At 43.7% G+C, this 17,167-nt stretch overlaps 1 protein-coding gene across 1 annotated transcript; it reads left to right on the forward strand.

Annotated features, from left to right (window-relative positions):
* The first annotated feature begins 2,681 nt into the window (after positions 1-2,681).
* On the forward strand, positions 2,682-14,602 carry sall1a (spalt-like transcription factor 1a). Its single transcript, XM_034077270.2, has 3 exons — positions 2,682-3,534; positions 8,560-11,954; positions 12,939-14,602. The coding sequence occupies exons 1-3, from the start codon at positions 3,462-3,464 to the stop codon at positions 13,389-13,391; spliced, it is 3,921 nt and encodes a 1,306-aa protein (XP_033933161.1). The 5' UTR covers positions 2,682-3,461; the 3' UTR covers positions 13,392-14,602.
* Positions 14,603-17,167: the final 2,565 nt, after the last annotated feature.

Here is a 17,167-nt window from a genome sequence, read left to right on the forward strand (position 1 = left end):
TCTGCAAGACGTCAGCATGCCATGAATAAGGCCAAGCACTTCTTGATATTTGTGATGGAAACGATGGGGGTCAAACGCTTGTGCATAAACTCAAAAACAAAAATAAGGCTTAGCATATAGAGAAAATAATTATAGTCTGGCATTAATATACATGTAATGTGTATTTAGTTAATTACATGCATTTAAATATGTGATAGGTGACATAATTGTACTGTTTTTTCTTATTAAAATGCAGGGTTTTCCCTTATTTCTATATTCATAACTTGTGATTTGTATACTTTTTATTAAAGCGCCTTAAATTATATTATATATTAATAATTATGCATATATTACCATATAAAACACATAATGGTGGTGTGTATTAATATCAAAACTGCCCTTTCAATTAAATATATTATGTTGTCTAGAGACTAACCTTTACAACACCTCGTTATGTTTTGCCTGTTTTCACATCTTTTCACGCACACACAGACACACACACACACACACACACACACACACACACACACACACACACACACACAGCTGACCTAGATGAAGGCCTGATGCAGCTAGTTGTAATTCTTTGGGCATCGCGTCGTGCAGGACCGTGAATAGAAAGCCACCACGTGTTGAATGCGCGTGTCACACAGAGGGTCTCGCGCTCAGAAATACTAAGGGCTCCGGTTTGGGAGATTCTCCTCGCAACTATCACATTATGCGGTCAAACGCGCAGTGTTTGTGCGCTGTATGATCCATCATGGCATGTCAGTGATAATAGTGAGGGATGGCACCAGGGCCGCACCTTCTGTCATGTGTTGCGCACAGCATTGATTGCGCACAACGGACAAATGCGCAGTTTTTATGCGCAAAAGGCTCCTGTCATTTCACTATAGACGAAAACACACTTTTATATGTTGACAAATAGCAAGTGCTTGTGTAATTAATGTAATTATTAAATTAGTTTTCATATATTAATTATTATATGTATATGATAATACAAAATATGATATATCATTTTTATATTTTTATATTACGGTTTTATTTCAATGATGAAACTCTAGGTAAGAAAATTCCACTTTCCTCTGGAAAAGCACAAAGCTGTCCAAATGTACAATTATTTGTATGCTAGATATAATATATACAATTATTAATCAACAAGTAACCAATTGAACGTCAGAGCACGTGAATGGCAAAAATATATATATTTTAAGTTGAAATGTAAAACTTTGTCAGGCTTTGTCTTTGAGTTATGTGTGTTGGGTCCCCAAACTGTGTCTGCGTGTCATTCCGCCCATGATTGTTAACACTGTATCCTCACCGTCCTGAGTGAATCCCATTTAAAACGTCTCGCGCTCGGCTGGGCTGCAAATCACCCTGTTTACAATCTCACACCAACACTCACATCAATTAACTGGACATTGATTTTCCCGCCCGGGACATTACAATATTGCAGACCCCTTTTTCCTCTCCCAGCTATTTCAAGTTTGCTGCACATAATTGCATGGGCTTTTTAACGATACACACACACGCACACACACATTTCCCCTATTAATGATCATTTGGTGTGTGATTTTCTTTGCTTAAATTTCGATGTGCTTAATACATCTATCAATACTACAAAAATATGTGTGACATTTTAATATATTCGGTTGAATATTTGACATTGGTAAAGCAGATCAGCCATCAGTTGTAGTTGATTTTCCCCTTTGCTCTTTCCTTTTTTTCATGAATAAGTAAATAGTAAGGCTAGTCGAAACTAAAAGATAGCTGACACAAGAGAGGACCAGATCCATCTAGCCTGCAGCCGCTCTTTAAATATTCAGTGAAAAATAATGGCATCCGAGACATCACCTATAGTAACATTATTATCTTCATTTCTCAAAATCAGCTCGACTGAGAGCTTCGTTTGTCTTTTTCACGCAATAAATCTCCTCCACCGAGGCTCACGTGAAGCCCCTGTGGGACCTCTTGCCCTCTTAAAACATCCCCACTGAGGCGCACTCCTGTTAGTGCATTATTTAGGGCGATCATAATAATAAGTATAATAATATTTAGTGTATGAGTGGTCCATAACTTATTTAAAGGTTTTATTCAGGCGTTGTTTCTTTGGTTATAGATGCATTATTATATTGTTCATTATTACAAAAAACTCGCATCTTTAGAAATTAATGCAACAAGAAAATGCAACTTTTGATAAGGACATCATACTGTCACTCGTACTGTTAATGGATGGCGACAATATAAAACGTTTTTTATGACTTAAATAAATGGTGTGCAAAGCAGATGATTGTGATAGAGGCATTCGCTTGGAAATAATGTTTTGAGAAATTAATAAAAAGCTTTATTTCTCCCTGTTCAGATTCTTGTCTCCGCTCTCTTTACCACTGATCATCCCGGTGCGCACAAAGCGTTTGGATCTGCTGTGCGCAATCAGAGAGAGAGAGAGAGAGAGAGAGAGAGAGAGAGAGAGAGAGAGAGAGGAGAGAGAGAGAGAGAGAGAGAGAGAGAGAGAGAGAGAGAGAGAGAGAGAGAGAGAGAGAGAGAGAGAGAGAGCTAGAGAGAGAGAGAGAGAGAGAGAGAGAGAGGAGGTGGACGGCAGTGTGACTGAGAAGCTCTGCGACCAATCAGATCCTCGATGGGCGGGGCTCCATATTTGTCCCAGCGCTGCACGGGCCCTCAAAGTTTGTTTATTCGCGGAATGCAGTGTGTGATGAAAACGTGTTAGTAAGTAAACCCCCCTTTCGACTAATAATAATCAAATGAGACTGATTGGGACGTCGGAACACAACACCGTGGACTTTTGGGAACGCGTACCGGTGCCATTTACGCACGGAACATACTGGCACGACGCTACGTTTTAGCGCACCGGGATTGAAACTCTTCAGAGAGTAGGTGTCGGTGTACAACACAACAAGACCTGAATCACAACGATCTTAATGCAAGAGCGGAGTACGGAGCTGCAGAGAGGAGAACGTTGGTGATCGCGGTGGTTTTGGAGCTCTACTCACTCCTCCACATCTACAGGAAAAAAGGACAAGACAACTGTGATCGGTGCTTGATCAATGTGGAAGATTGAAAGATACTGTCGCAGGCATTGACTCGAGACGCTGACATTCCCATGTAGTAGCCAAGATAAGCTTTGACTTGGCTAACAGAAGGGGTTAAACCGTATCTAAAGGGAGTTTGGAAAACCCAGCCTTTCTTCCCCAAACGGATCAACTCATTGGGTGGGAGCTGAGAGAGAGACAAGAGTCCCCAGCAAATCAGGAGCTAATTGATTAAAGAGACTTCATTTGAATAGGAGGGGGGCTGGCGAGGTGCCAATCGCCTTTCAAAGAAGCCCCCCGTATGATTAATCGCAGAGCATTATTGATAATCATAACGGGGCACATGCGCGGTGCATGGGCTCGATTTACGTAATTTTTGAGAAGGTTTTGTAGTCATTTTTTTATTCTTTGCCTGCTGATGTGCCAGCCAGCATGTCGCGGAGGAAACAAGCGAAGCCGCAACACTTCCAATCCGACCCTCATCTGCCTTTATCGGAGCACAATGGTGAGTTCCCGTAACCTCTCGATGCATTCATCCAGGCACCATGAATATCTTGCTTTTTGGGCTGTTTTATAGTGTCTTTGGCCACATCTGAACATTACAGTTAATACTTTGAATTGGACTTTAATATATTACTTGGAGCTTGTTTCTTTTTAAAATGCATTGGTTACTTTTAATCACTTTTTCCACAATGTTGAATGTTTAGGATGTATTTAAATCCACTTTTTCATAGTGCGATTAGGAATTAAGAATGGCTTTATTATTTGTTCCACGCTTTAAATGATTATTGTTGGTATTAAACAAATTGAACAAAAAAATAAAAAAGTTTAAAATAATAAGGACAGTAGCCCACACTTCTCTGCAGGTTTACGCGGCTTGTGTGTGTTTTAAAACTTTAGATTTTCCGATGTGAGGTTTAAATCGTGTTTTTAAATTAAACTCAAACTCTAAGCCGGTTTAGTGTCGGTCCCTCAGCGGACCACCCTGTCGCTGCTGCCGGGAACTTCTCTCTGGATCCCGGACACAGAAACTCCCCCATCCGCCTGTTTTAGTCCCGAGAATTAAAGTCGTAAAATGTCTTCCGTCCTTTTATTAAAAAAACGAGTCTCATAAAGACACTTCCTGTTTACAAACTCGGTGCTTTATTGCTGAAAAGTTAGGCTACATGAAAGAGGACAAACACATCCTCCCTCATCCTGAAAATAATACGCTTTCCTACTTATCGTTTACACTTGTTATTCAAATAGAAGTTTTACACACACTTTCTGCTTGAATGCAAAATAATGTATTGTATTATAAACTAAAACAGAACAATTACAAATGCTTTTTATGTTGTACTTGTAAGTATTTAAAGAGTCTGACTCCTAAAGATTAAATGAAAGATAATTGTTTGCTCGCAGTGAGAGATCCTGTCTTTTTACGGTGCTGTTGCCTAATGTGTGAAATCTGTGTAAAACCACGTCTATATTCTGGAGCTCAGAGTTTCAAAGGCCAGTCGTATCCAGTTCAGTTTGAATAATGTAAATGGTCAAATGTCAGTTTAAAATAAAATATAAAACGAAATGAAAAACTTCCACAGAACTACGGCATTAAGACATTGTGGGATAAAGGTTCATAACTGCTGCATTTCGTAACAGGACGTTGCGTTGTAATGTGCATTTTTGGTTTACCGACTTTTGGACTTTTCTATCAAATGAATTATTAACAAGAAAATAATAATTCATGTTTCTGTATCTTTACGAAATGTATTTAATTTAGAAAAATGCTGTCTATCTTTGGTGTCATGCAGCATGATCGAACTTTACTCCCCAACTTTATATTTTCGTAATTTCAATGTGTGCAGAAAAATATGACATGCCATAAATAATACATAAATATAAAAATACATATTATGTGTACTATTGTCTGGCCCTGTTAGACAAGGCCTATACGTTTAATATGTGCAATGTAAATACTCTGAAAGCCACATTGTGTTTAGCAGTGCCTGAAAAGCACAAGGAGGTCATTTTAAATCAACACTTTCAGCAGACAGTCATGTATAGAAAACCACGTGATTTGTAGGAACTTGATGATAAATGCAAAACAAAGTGAATTCCTGATGGCTGTTTTTTCCTGCATTTTCCTTAAAATCTAATAAACTTAGTGGACAGTGACCAACTCTGGCAGACTGCAGCATTTCTTAATTATGACCCATTCTTTGCCACATGTTTAAAGTGTTGCTCTTGTGTAATTGTTACGGTATGGACGTGTTGTCTTTCGGTTCGGGGGGAATGTGGATGTTTTGTAGAAAATGTGCAGTGTGTCTCCTGGAGAGTTGTGGCAGTCGGAAGTGAAAACACTGAGTCTTTGTATGTGTGGCTGAATATCGGTGATGCTGAGGGCCGTGGTGACTGGGAGGTCGGAGCGAGAGCCACAGAGGGTGGGATGTGGAGCTGTTTTAACCTTTGCCAGTGTCCCTCTGTGCGGAGGTGATGTGAGTTCAGGGCCCAGTGTGTCCCTCTCTACCTCGCCGTTGACCCCGCTGCTCAGAGCTGCAGGCGGCCCAGCGAGGCCTCGGCTTTTCATTTAAGTGTGTGTGAGGCCTTATCAATGTTGTGGCCATCCCCTTTTGCCCTATCAGAGTGGCCCCCCTAGAGGGGAGATTGGCAGCCCCCTCTGCACTGTCGTTGCCTGCAAACAGTTGCTTGTCATTGTGCCAGTGTTTACGTGCTGCGAGTCTAGGTGTAGCCTGATGGACTCGCTTTGCCTTTTCCTCCCTCCCCTCGAGCGTTACGCATGTCACCGGGGCAGAGCTTCTTAGATTTGGTCCTGGACCACGGCAGCGTTAGTGGAACCCCATCTAGTGTTCAGTGGGATGAGTCCTGAGGGCTGGAGACGAGGAGAGCAGAACCCCTCCTGAAGTTACAAGTGTCAAGAGGCTCACAGAGGCCCCCTGCGAAAAAATAATGTAGGATCTCTCAAAGCTCGCCGTTAACTTTTTTTCCTCTAATCCTCGCTTCCTTGCCTCTCATATTCAGACTTTAGTCAGTCTCTTTAAAGCTCTGTCCTCTGCTCTTTGTCTCTCCTGACGCCCTTTAGCCTGCACACCGCTTGCTTTGTGCTTTTCATAGAGATTCTATGGAAGTTTTACAGACTCCATCTTTATGCCAGCTTGACTTTAACTTAATTTTAATTGGAAGTTAATCCTTGCTATTCCTGGAATTAAGCCTAATGCTCGCATCTGCGTTGTTTGCCATTCTCGTCTAATGTGGACAGTGGATTTGTAATCGCCATGCATTGATTTAGTTGTGATTATTTTCTTCGTCGTTAAGTACAGTAAAACACAGTGCACGGTTAAAAGAGCCCATCTACAGGCGTGTTAGCATTAAATATGATTATTATGTTTTGCAGCTGGAAGGGCATTTTTAATACTTTTAAATTCCAAATGTAGGATACATTTAGTAAGGAAACAACTGTAAATTAATGCAATTTTGACGAATGATATTCTTGCTCCAGTTCCTATTGCTAAAATAGAAATGCATTAATTGGTTTGTCCATAAATATTATCTTGTATATCTTTCATTTTTATGTAATTATTTATTCTGAGGATTATTTGATTATTTTATTTTTTGCAATTGAGAATATTTCTAAGACTAGAAAATACACACTGCGTAAAATACAAGTTGATAATGGCATCTTTGATGGATATTGTTTTAATCCGGAAACATCATTTGTATCTTTCTAAGGCGTGTGTGAAAAAGTAAATGTGTTAATTTACAGTTGTCACCATAGTTTCTTAAATAGTATATGCATCATCTATGTTTCCCTACGCAGCGAGTCGACTTTAGCATTAATATCCATATTTGATTTATGAATTAATATTTAATCTTGCAGAAGTTTGTTAGACAAAAGTTTTTGTATCGCTGCTTTTGTCATAGGATTGGATTTTCTTCACACTAATGTGTGTACAGTAAACCTGGAGAAAAGATAAAGGGTGTTTATTTAATCCTCACATTTCTCACACTATCAATCAAACTATTTTCTTTTTCAAAATTAGCGCTTGGTGTGTAGGTAGACGGGGGGGTGTAGGGGGGGATTTAACATGAAAAGTTATCATTAAAGTTGAGTCTGCCCTGTTTGCATGCTTGCTGGTGTGAGGGCCAGGGTTTACTGTCATGGCAACTTTGCGTTATCTGATGTCTCTGAGCAGAGAAACATTGAGGGAGATAATCCCTGAATTAAACAGGATCTGCTTTGAGTCGACTGAGATGAGCAGGGCCAGGCTGTGCCGACGATCCCCGCCGCTCCCATGCTGCGTGAACAATGGGAAGGCATCCTGTCTCTCTGTGGGGCAGGGCTGCACTTCTCTGGGTTTCATTTGCAAATGAATTCTTGGCCCTGATGAAAGTGTTGAGGGGCCAGAGCCACAATGAAAGCGATTCATAGAGAAATGCAATTTGTAAATCAACTTGTATGTTAAACAGCGAGACCTTAGAGCGACAAAGAGGGAGCAAGAGTCAGGGAAGTCTGCAGCAGTGGCTCTGGGGGCGGGGTGTCGTCTCGCTTCTCACTCCCTGACTTGCACTGTTTATCAAAATGGAAAATTCAAAAACACGTTTCTGTGCGCATTTGAAAGGCGGTCAAAGTTACCGCGTCTGTATTGTCGGATCTGTGAGCTGGCGTAGGTTGAAAGTTGTTGTGTGTATGCATTCTGATGCATTCCTCAAATATATATTTATTCACAGTGGGTTTTTCCTGGAAGCACTTTCTGATGAGAAAGTTCGAAAGTCTGTTGATATTTAAAAATTGCATATATGTGTTATGTATTAGATTGCAGATATGTTAGCAATGTAAACTATCTATTGAATGAACCGTATGAACCTTTCATTATTCCTCTTTTGTTTTACTTGGATTTAATATGTGCACGTATCAGCCTCGTGGCCACAGGCACTGTTGTTCATGTGTGACTGTGACTGCTGCCCGAGTGGATACAAAGGAGTTCGGCGACATAGATAACCTGTCCAAGATGCCCATAGTTGGCTGAAAACGAGCAAAGTTGACAGCAAATTGAAAGTCTAATAAGTCCTTCAAATGCTTGATTTGCGCCGAGTGGACAAGCAGACTTTGAAGGGCATGGAATATAGGAAATCAATGCCTTTCTATGAAATGTCATTAAGCCCCAATGTCCTCACTTCACTCTATTCTATATTTTGATGGATTATCTGAAGAAAATGATTACCTTTGGTCGGGCTGATGAAACCCAGATGTACATCTTCAAAGATCACTTTTAAGCAATATTTGAGTAGTCCCCATTGATTTTGCATCGTCTCTTATCATGTGTCAGAGGCGGCCGCATTGAATGAGGCTCGCTTTTTCTCCTTTCTGTTGGCTTATTGTTGCCTTTCAATTGTTGTGTTTGTGAACACATCAAGGGGATAAGTGTAAAACTGATTAACTTAAGATTAACAACAATGGAATTTGAGGAGATAAAGCTGCTTCTTCAGCTGCGAAACATTTCTAATCACTAATCCTCTGTTTCCTCTTTTTCAGGGGACCCAGAACTTTGTACCGAGGACCCCCCCTGCAAGGAGGCAGACGCCCATGTCTGCAGCAGATGTTGTGCTGAGTTCTTTGAACTATCAGATCTTGAAGAACACCAGAAGAATTGCACTAAAAATCAGTTAGTTCTGATAGTGAATGAAAATCCCACCTCCCCCACCGGAACTTTCTCGCCTGGGTCTTCTCCCCAAAATCCCGATGACCCGATGAATGACACTGCTAACAACACTGATCAAACAGAGTGCAGTGACCTTTTGCAGCATATCACTCTTGAGAAAGACGAAGCCATGGACGTTGACGTTTCTGGAATGAGCAGCGGTCACGAAGGGGAAGGCAGTCATACAGACAGTGGGAGCCCCGTCATCACAGCCAGCAGCCATGGTGGCAGGGGCCCCTCTGGCCCTGCTGTAGGTACTTCGGCTATCTCTGCCCCGCTACCTCAGCTCAGAAACCTGACTGACCTGGGAAACTTCTCCATGATCAACAGCAATGTCATCATTGAAAATCTGCAGAGCACCAAAGTGGCTGTGGCCCAGTTCTCCCAAGAGGGGCGAAACACGGGAGGCCCCAGGGTGGCAGTGCCAGCCCTGATGGAGCAACTCCTAGGTCTACAACAGCAACAGATCCACCAGCTGCAGCTTATAGAGCAGATTCGTCATCAGATACTGCTACTGGCCTCCCAGTCCCCAGAACTGCAGGTGCCCCCGACTTCTGCTTCAGGCACAATGGGGCCCGCTGCCAGTCCGCTGACCACACTCAGCTCACATCTCTCCCAACAGCTGGCTGTAGCCGCAGGCCTCGCGCAGAACCTGGCTAGTCAGTCAGCCAGTATTAGCAGCCTAAAGCAGCTGGCTGCAGCGGCACAGCTACCTCAGTCCAACCCAAGCAGCAGTGAGACATCTCAGAGCATTAGCACACTGGGGCCATCGACAGTCAGTACCCAGTCCTCTGACAGGAGGCCGAGTCATATGAGCAGCCTCCAATCTCAGCTCAGCAACTCCTCACTAACTATATCATCCACGCCAGCATTTGGAATCGGTAGGTTGTTAAGCTCTGGAGTAAATCTACCTCAGCCCCCACCTGGCAATTCCATGTTCTCCATCTCTCTGCCCAGCGTTGGCACCACCGTAGAGGACCTCAACTCTTTAGCAGCTTTGGCCGAGCAGAGGAAAAGCCAGCCTCCAAGTGTCACCTCCTTCGAACAGAAGAGCAGCTCTGACGAGTCTTTCTTCAAGCATAAGTGCAGGTTTTGCGGCAAGGTGTTTGGGAGTGACAGCGCTTTGCAAATCCACCTGCGCTCCCACACTGGAGAGAGACCATACAAGTGTAATATCTGTGGCAACCGCTTCTCCACCCGCGGTAACCTGAAGGTGCATTTCCAGCGTCATAAAGACAAATTCCCACACGTCCAGATGAACCCGTACCCTGTTCCCGAGCATTTAGACAACATACCAACAAGCACCGGCATTCCCTACGGCATGTCTATGCCCCCTGAGAAACCGGTCACCAGCTGGCTCGACAGCAAACCGGTTATGCCCACAATGACTTCCTCAGTCGGCATGCTGCTGCCACCAACCATGCCGAGTCTGCCCCATTTCATCAAAAAGGAAGATCACTCAATAGCCATAACTAGCCCATCGAATGCAAAGAGTGTCACCTTCCCAGCAGAGCATTCAGCTAAGAGTTACGATGGAGTGTCTGAAGAGGGTGAAGGCGCAACTCTGCCCACCTCAAACGGGAAAACTGAAGAAGGCAGCCACTCCTCAGGCTTTGTGACCAATGTGAGCTCTGCCTCGGAGAGCACCGCTGACTACACGACATCCAACAGCCCGCCCATGATGACCAACCCACTGATGCCTCTCATGTCTGATCAGTTCAAGGCTAAGTTCCCTTTTGGAGGCATCCTGGATCCTCTCCAGGGGTCGGAGACCTCGAAGCTACAGCAGCTAGTGGAGAACATTGACAGAAAGTTGTCAGACCCAAACGAATGTGTCATCTGTCACCGGGTGCTGAGCTGCGCAAGCGCTCTGAAAATGCACTATCGCACCCACACTGGGGAAAGGCCCTTCAAGTGTAAAATCTGTGGCAGGGCGTTTACTACCAAGGGAAATCTCAAGACCCACTACAGCGTCCATCGGGCCATGCCTCCTCTCAGAGTCCAACACTCCTGCCCCATTTGTCAGAAGAAGTTCACAAATGCTGTGGTTCTGCAGCAACACATCCGCATGCACATGGGTGGGCATATCCCCAACACCCCCCTGCCAGAGAGCTACCCAGAGTCCATGGTCTCTGACACCGGCTCCTTTGACGGGGAAAACTTTGATGACCTGGACAACTTCTCTGATGACAATATGGAAGGGATGGAAGAGGGCCCAGATAGCAGTGTGCCAGACACCCCCAGGTCTGCTGATGCCTCCCATGACAGTCTCTGTAACTCTCCAGGCCCCTACGAAATGGCTATCCAGGAGGAGCAAGAGAGAAACTGCAGAGAGATGGCCCGATATAATGAAACAGAGGAGCTGCCAGTCAGCCAGTCAGTGGTAAATGGCTTAGTGGAGGGAGATTGCTTTACCAATGACTCCTCGTCTCTGGGAGGGGATGTTGAAAGCCAAAGCGTTGGGAGTCCAGCTGTGTCCGAATCTACCTCCTCCATGCAGGCGCCATCCCCCACGAGCATGCAGCCGCAACTACGCAAATCCCCCAGCCTGGAAGAAAGGCACCAGAGGGCCTTATCCTTGGAGGACACCACTGCAAGCCTCTTGTACTCTCACCCCTCCAACATCGGAGCCCTGGACCTGACGTCTGTCAATGCCTCAAAGGATTCCCTGGGCATGTTATTCCCCTTTCGTGAGCGCAGCATCATCAGGAACACATCCTGCGACATATGTGGGAAGACCTTTGCTTGTCAGAGTGCCTTGGACATTCACTATCGAAGCCATACCAAAGAACGACCATTTATTTGCACGGCGTGTAACAGGGGTTTCTCCACCAGGGGCAATCTGAAGCAGCACATGCTAACCCATCAAATGCGAGACCTTCCCTCGCAGCTCTTTGAGCCGTCGAACACCAGCCTGTCCTCCAGCCCGACCCCTTCCCTGCTCTCTCTGGGCTCTCTGCACAGACCAGAGATGAATGGCTTTTTCCATGGCTTCCACCCAGAACACAAGGAAATGCCCCCTGGCTTGGTCACATCGTCTGCCTCCACCTCCCCGGTGCTTGCTGGTGCTCCGCCACGCAGGACGCCCAAGCAGCACTACTGCAACGCCTGTGGGAAGTGCTTCTCCTCCTCCAGCGCTCTGCAGATCCACGAGAGAACCCACACGGGGGAGAAGCCGTTTGCCTGCAGTATCTGTGGTCGGGCTTTCACCACCAAAGGAAACCTCAAGGTAAATGTTGAAACATCCTGAAACAACTGTTGGTCTTCTAGAAGTTTGTGCGTGAGAAAGAATGTGTGAAAAATGAGTCTCGGGGCTCCTATTTAGTTTTATATGGCGTGTCAGCGCGCGCGGCTTAAAGAGGTGGTAATTAATGAGTATCATTAACGACAGGAACAGCTCTCTGAGAAAAGGTTATGGAAAGTTTGAATCACGCGACTAATATGATTATTAGGTTGGAATTCCAAAAGTAATCAGCTACCAATGACTCAGTTCATTAGCGGAGGCGTTCGTTGCCCGCTACGTCAGGCTGTAGTTTTCCGTAACGGACTCTGGAAAGACCGTCACAGGCATGAAACATAAACAAAAGGAATACCGCTCAATGATCTACAGAAACTAGAGAATTATGTTAACTTATTCGCCTATTCTTTAGTGCGCTAATCCTTAGTCCTCGAGAGGTATTCGGGATGCATGTTAATTTGTAAGCTCTGTCTTTTGGCTGAAACTGGTCATTTACAGTGATCTGCATTTAAATTGCTCCACTCAAGTACACACTTAAGTCGAGGCGACTTTTGTTGAAGATTGGACGAGAAATATCTTAAAACAGGAAGAAAAAATGAACAAAATGTATTGCCGTAGTCATGGAGAGGGTATTGGCAGAGGTGAAATGTCACATGCAATCCTGGCAGAGCAATGGAACTGGACAGTGCAATTTAACCCCACGCCCTGCAGCCCTCTTGTGAGATGAGCACATTAAGGTTTGGATTAAACAGCACGTAGCATTCCTGCCAAAACAAGATGTTTACACCATGCTGGTACTTCTCACTGGTCTGCTGCGCACAGGGTGTGAAGCTATTTTAATTTGGAGTGGAGCATTATTATTATTTTTTCCATTGCATCATCTCATGTGCTGCTCTTGTAGCCAAGTTTGTGAACATCACTAACTTTCATCCTTCTCATTGCTCTCCCCCCCCCCCCCCCTCTCTCTCTCTGTAGGTCCACATGGGCACACACATGTGGAACAGCGCTCCTGCTCGGCGCGGGCGCAGACTCTCCGTGGACGGGCCAATGGCCTTCCTGGGGGCCAACCTGGGGGCCAACCCGATGAAGTTTCCCGAGATCTTTCAGAAGGACATGTCCTCTCGGGCAAGCAACGGGGACCCGGCGAGTTTCTGGAACCAGTACGCTGCAGCCTTCTCAAACGGCCTGGCGATGAAGACGAATGAAATCTCTGTCATCCAGAACGGAGGCATCCCTCACATGTCAGGCAGTATGGGCAACGGGGGCAATTCCCCCATCGGAGGGCTGACCGGCAGCCTCGACAAGCTGCACAGCATGGAGCCCAACGCCGCTCTGGCTGGTTTGGAGAAAATGGCAAACACAGAAAACGGGACCCACTTCCGGTTCACACGCTTCATGGAGGACAATAAAGAAATTGTCACCAGCTAGAGAGTGTGTGTCCTCCGCTGCGCACAGACACGTGAAGATGCCCGAAGGCATACTGTATACATGTAGACACACAGAAGACGAGAACGAAAGAGAACAAGACAGGGACAAAATCAACTGAACTGCTTTGCTCGCCATTGAATCTTTACGAACACGAGTGTGAAGACAAGTTGCTTTTTTTGTACAATGTACATGTTATAGTTTTAAGGAGCTTATTTATTAGTGATTATAACCTTGCTTGAAACCAAGTGGAAGCATTAACAGTTAGGTTTTTGTTTGTTTTTCAGCCAGAATGGGTATGTTTGGGTGCTTAAAAAATGTGCTTTTGAAACTTAGAATATCTGGGTAGATAACCTTACCTTGGCATTAAGTTATTTTCTGTCTGTAGTAGCTATAACCGAGCTGTCGATGTTCATGTGATGCATTAGCCCTGTAATAAGCAAACAGACTTGCTGTAAATAATGTACACTGACTTCTGTAACATCTGTGTGTCCATGCCCCCTCCCCTCATGAAAGCAAAACAATGAAAAGGCAAGGGACGTCATGTCGTGGTTGTTCCTTTCTTTCCAATTGATATTCACCTTTATTTTATTTAAGAAAACAAAACAATGAAGTTTGCTACGTTTTCAAGGGTTTCTTTAGTGTTAACTTGTTTTGTTGTTATCGTTTATGTGTATTGTACTTTCTACTCTTTGTTTACTTCCATATTTTATTTCCCTCAATCTCTTTTTTTCGTTGCTTGTATTTCGGTGTTGTTGAAAGAAAGACAGAAGGGAACATTCGGTCTGGCCTACTTCCTGGCTTTTGGAACTGAGACAGCCAATCAAATGAGCAGGATTCTCCTTCAGTTTCTCAGCTGGATTTCCACTTGCTGCTATGTCCCAGCATCCTCACTGACATCAAGTGCATCAAGTGCTGTGTTGAAGCTTCTGTAAATATGTTCAGACGTGGAAAAACAAAACTCCCTCGTAAGAAAATGTACATAGAGCTCACACACGAGAAGTCCATCACGGCCAGGGGACAAAATGATAGTGTTTTTATAAATATAAATATATATTGGGTTTGACAACCTTCGGACTGTTACATGCACTTTCTTGGAAAGTTGGAAGATCTTTATGGGTCCAGTTTCTCTACACTTTAATACCTACTAACAACTAAGATACTGTAATTCTTTACTCTAATAATCAAATACATCAGTTTTCCAAAAGAAACAATGTGTGTGTGTGTGTGTGTGTGCTTTTATTCCATCCTCTATTTACATATCATTGGAAAATGTGCTGGCAATTATTTTTGTCTCATCAAAGCATAATTTAAATATAATACTAACTGTTCTGTTAACATACGTAAAGGTTCGTCGTGGAGCAACTCCTCTTGTCGCTGACAGGCTGCATAAGCAGAAATGGAGTCATTAATTGTGTTATCTTCCCTGCTCTTTCATTTAAAAACAATCACACTTTTATCTTCATAATTTCCCCTGCTAATCCTCGTAATCGCTACTTCTCGAAATCAAGTGGATTCGACGCTTTTTACGCGGAAAGGAACAGGTTCGCTCCTGGCTTTTATTTATACCCGTTCACCAGATTGTAATAAAACAAGTCCAATCGGGGGGAAACATGTTCTTTTGTCTGGTAAATTAAGCAGACACTATCCAGCGTTATTAAGGTGCTTGGATGCCGTTGTTATCCTTTCGAAGAACATACTTTTCATTAAAAAGGCAACGATCTAATTATTTGCCACAAAGCGTCAAAAGAAGTTGTCAAAACGATCACACGGTTATCCGGATAAAGCCTTTGAAGGCATTTGCCCTGCACTTCTTTTCTATTCACACCGAAACATGTCCCCTTTTGTGTTTCAACAGCTGCATTTAATTTAACGCATCGCTGCACATCCTGCAATACAGGATTTGTTCATTTCTGTCCTCGGCTCTCCCCTCCTCTCCACAAAGCCCAAATCCTCAATATTTACGTGTTTTATTTCAAGACTTCGATGCTAAATGATCCTTACCCACAGTGCCTGTTTTCTTTCTAACAGTCACATCTGTTCAGCTGTGTTTGTGCAGCTCATCGGCTTCCTCGCAGATTCCTGCAAAAACAGAAAGAAAAATAAAACCGCTTCCGCGCGCGCTGCTAATTGTGAAAAATACTCCGTTTATATTTACATCTTCAACCTCCACTCATATTTTAAAAGAACCATATTTTTCAGCTTTTATAATTATGATAGTAATAATTATAATTATTAATAATAATGTTGCTGTTATTGTTTTTATTATTAATTTAAAGACTATATTCTAAAGTGTAATTGATTTTAAATGAAACTATCCAAATGTGAAGAGAAAAAATTAAGAAACATTTACAAATCCAACCGAGTGAAAATGCACATATTCGCTAATAATTCCCTAGTTTTGCAGGAATAATTAAGAAAGCCATACAATCTCCGTTGAATTGATATAATGTGTATTTCTCCATACATAGTTGTTTAGTCGTATAGGTAATGATTCCCTGCTCCTTTCTGCGGGCTGTGAGCAGATGTGCAGCAGTGCAGTACAGCAGTAATACATGCTTTTCCTCTGTAGTCCCAGCACCGAGCAGGAGCCCGGCTCTCCCCTCCTGGCTCCTCGCTGAAGTATCGATTGAGCTGTGCAGTATTACAGAAACACTTGAATCTCAGGTGGCAGGAATGTGTACAATTGATCTCTTCCTCCAGCAGTGGCTTTTTGCTCCACAACACACAGCACCACAGGAAGAGCCGGGCGAACACACTGAAACACAACCGGCTGTCCCAGTCTCACTGTCACTCTCTCTCCTCTGCAGATACACTCACAGTGGGTTTCTGCTGCAGTGACACACACACACTGCTTCACACAAACACACACACACATTGTGTGATTTATTCTTCACATTTACCTTTATTTTAGTGTTGGTTAGTATTCCCCCTCGTCTGAGCTAAATGGCTTGATGGCCTTTAGCTGCAGGGGATGGGAACCGTCAGCAGAGAAACATACTCTCTTCAGCTGTGAGCCACTCCTGTCCACTTACTGTACACTTGAAGGTTCATTAAAAGTCTGGCCTTAAGTAAGGGCTGTATGCACAGCTGCCACGCTGCAAGAAGAGGATCACTTATTTCCAGGCTAACTTTACTTGTGTTGGGAACTATTTCCTATACATGTTTTGTTATACAGTATTGAGGCTGTGTTTCCTTTAGTTTTCTCTAAATCATTGGATTGGTATGACTATAAACTTTATGGAAATTATTCATTTGAAATAAAAAAAATATTCATTTTTGTAACATGTGTAAGAAAAAACTAGGGATATACAAAAGTGTTTTTTCTAAACTTAATTGGATGAGAAAAACTATGATCTCCTCAATTGCTCGCAAAGCATGGGTCATGTGGTGTGTGTGTGTGTGTGTGTGTGTGTGTGTGTGTGTGTGTGTGTGTGTGTGTGTGTGTGTGTGTGTGTGTGTGTGTGTGTGTGTGTGTGTGTGTGTGTGTGTGTGTGTGTGTGTGTGTGTGTGTGTGTGTGTGTGTGTGTGCACTCTGAAGTAAAAATGAAGCAAACACAACAAAGTAAATGGCTTCCTGACTCATCAACAGCAGCTTTAAGGTTTGATTTGCGAGGAAGAATCCATGTTCTCTAATATCTCCTGCTTCTCCTCTCCACAGTCGTGCGGTGTGCAGGTCAGTTTGAGATGAAGCTGAAAGGAGGCCCCCCCCCACATCTCCTCCATGTGCTGTCAGGCCTCCTGAGTCGATACTAACCGTAGCCTGGGGCCCGGCCTGG

The sequence above is a fragment of the Pseudochaenichthys georgianus genome, chromosome 3, assembly GCF_902827115.2.
Source record: "Pseudochaenichthys georgianus chromosome 3, fPseGeo1.2, whole genome shotgun sequence".
NCBI classification, from domain to species: Eukaryota; Metazoa; Chordata; class Actinopteri; order Perciformes; family Channichthyidae; genus Pseudochaenichthys; species Pseudochaenichthys georgianus.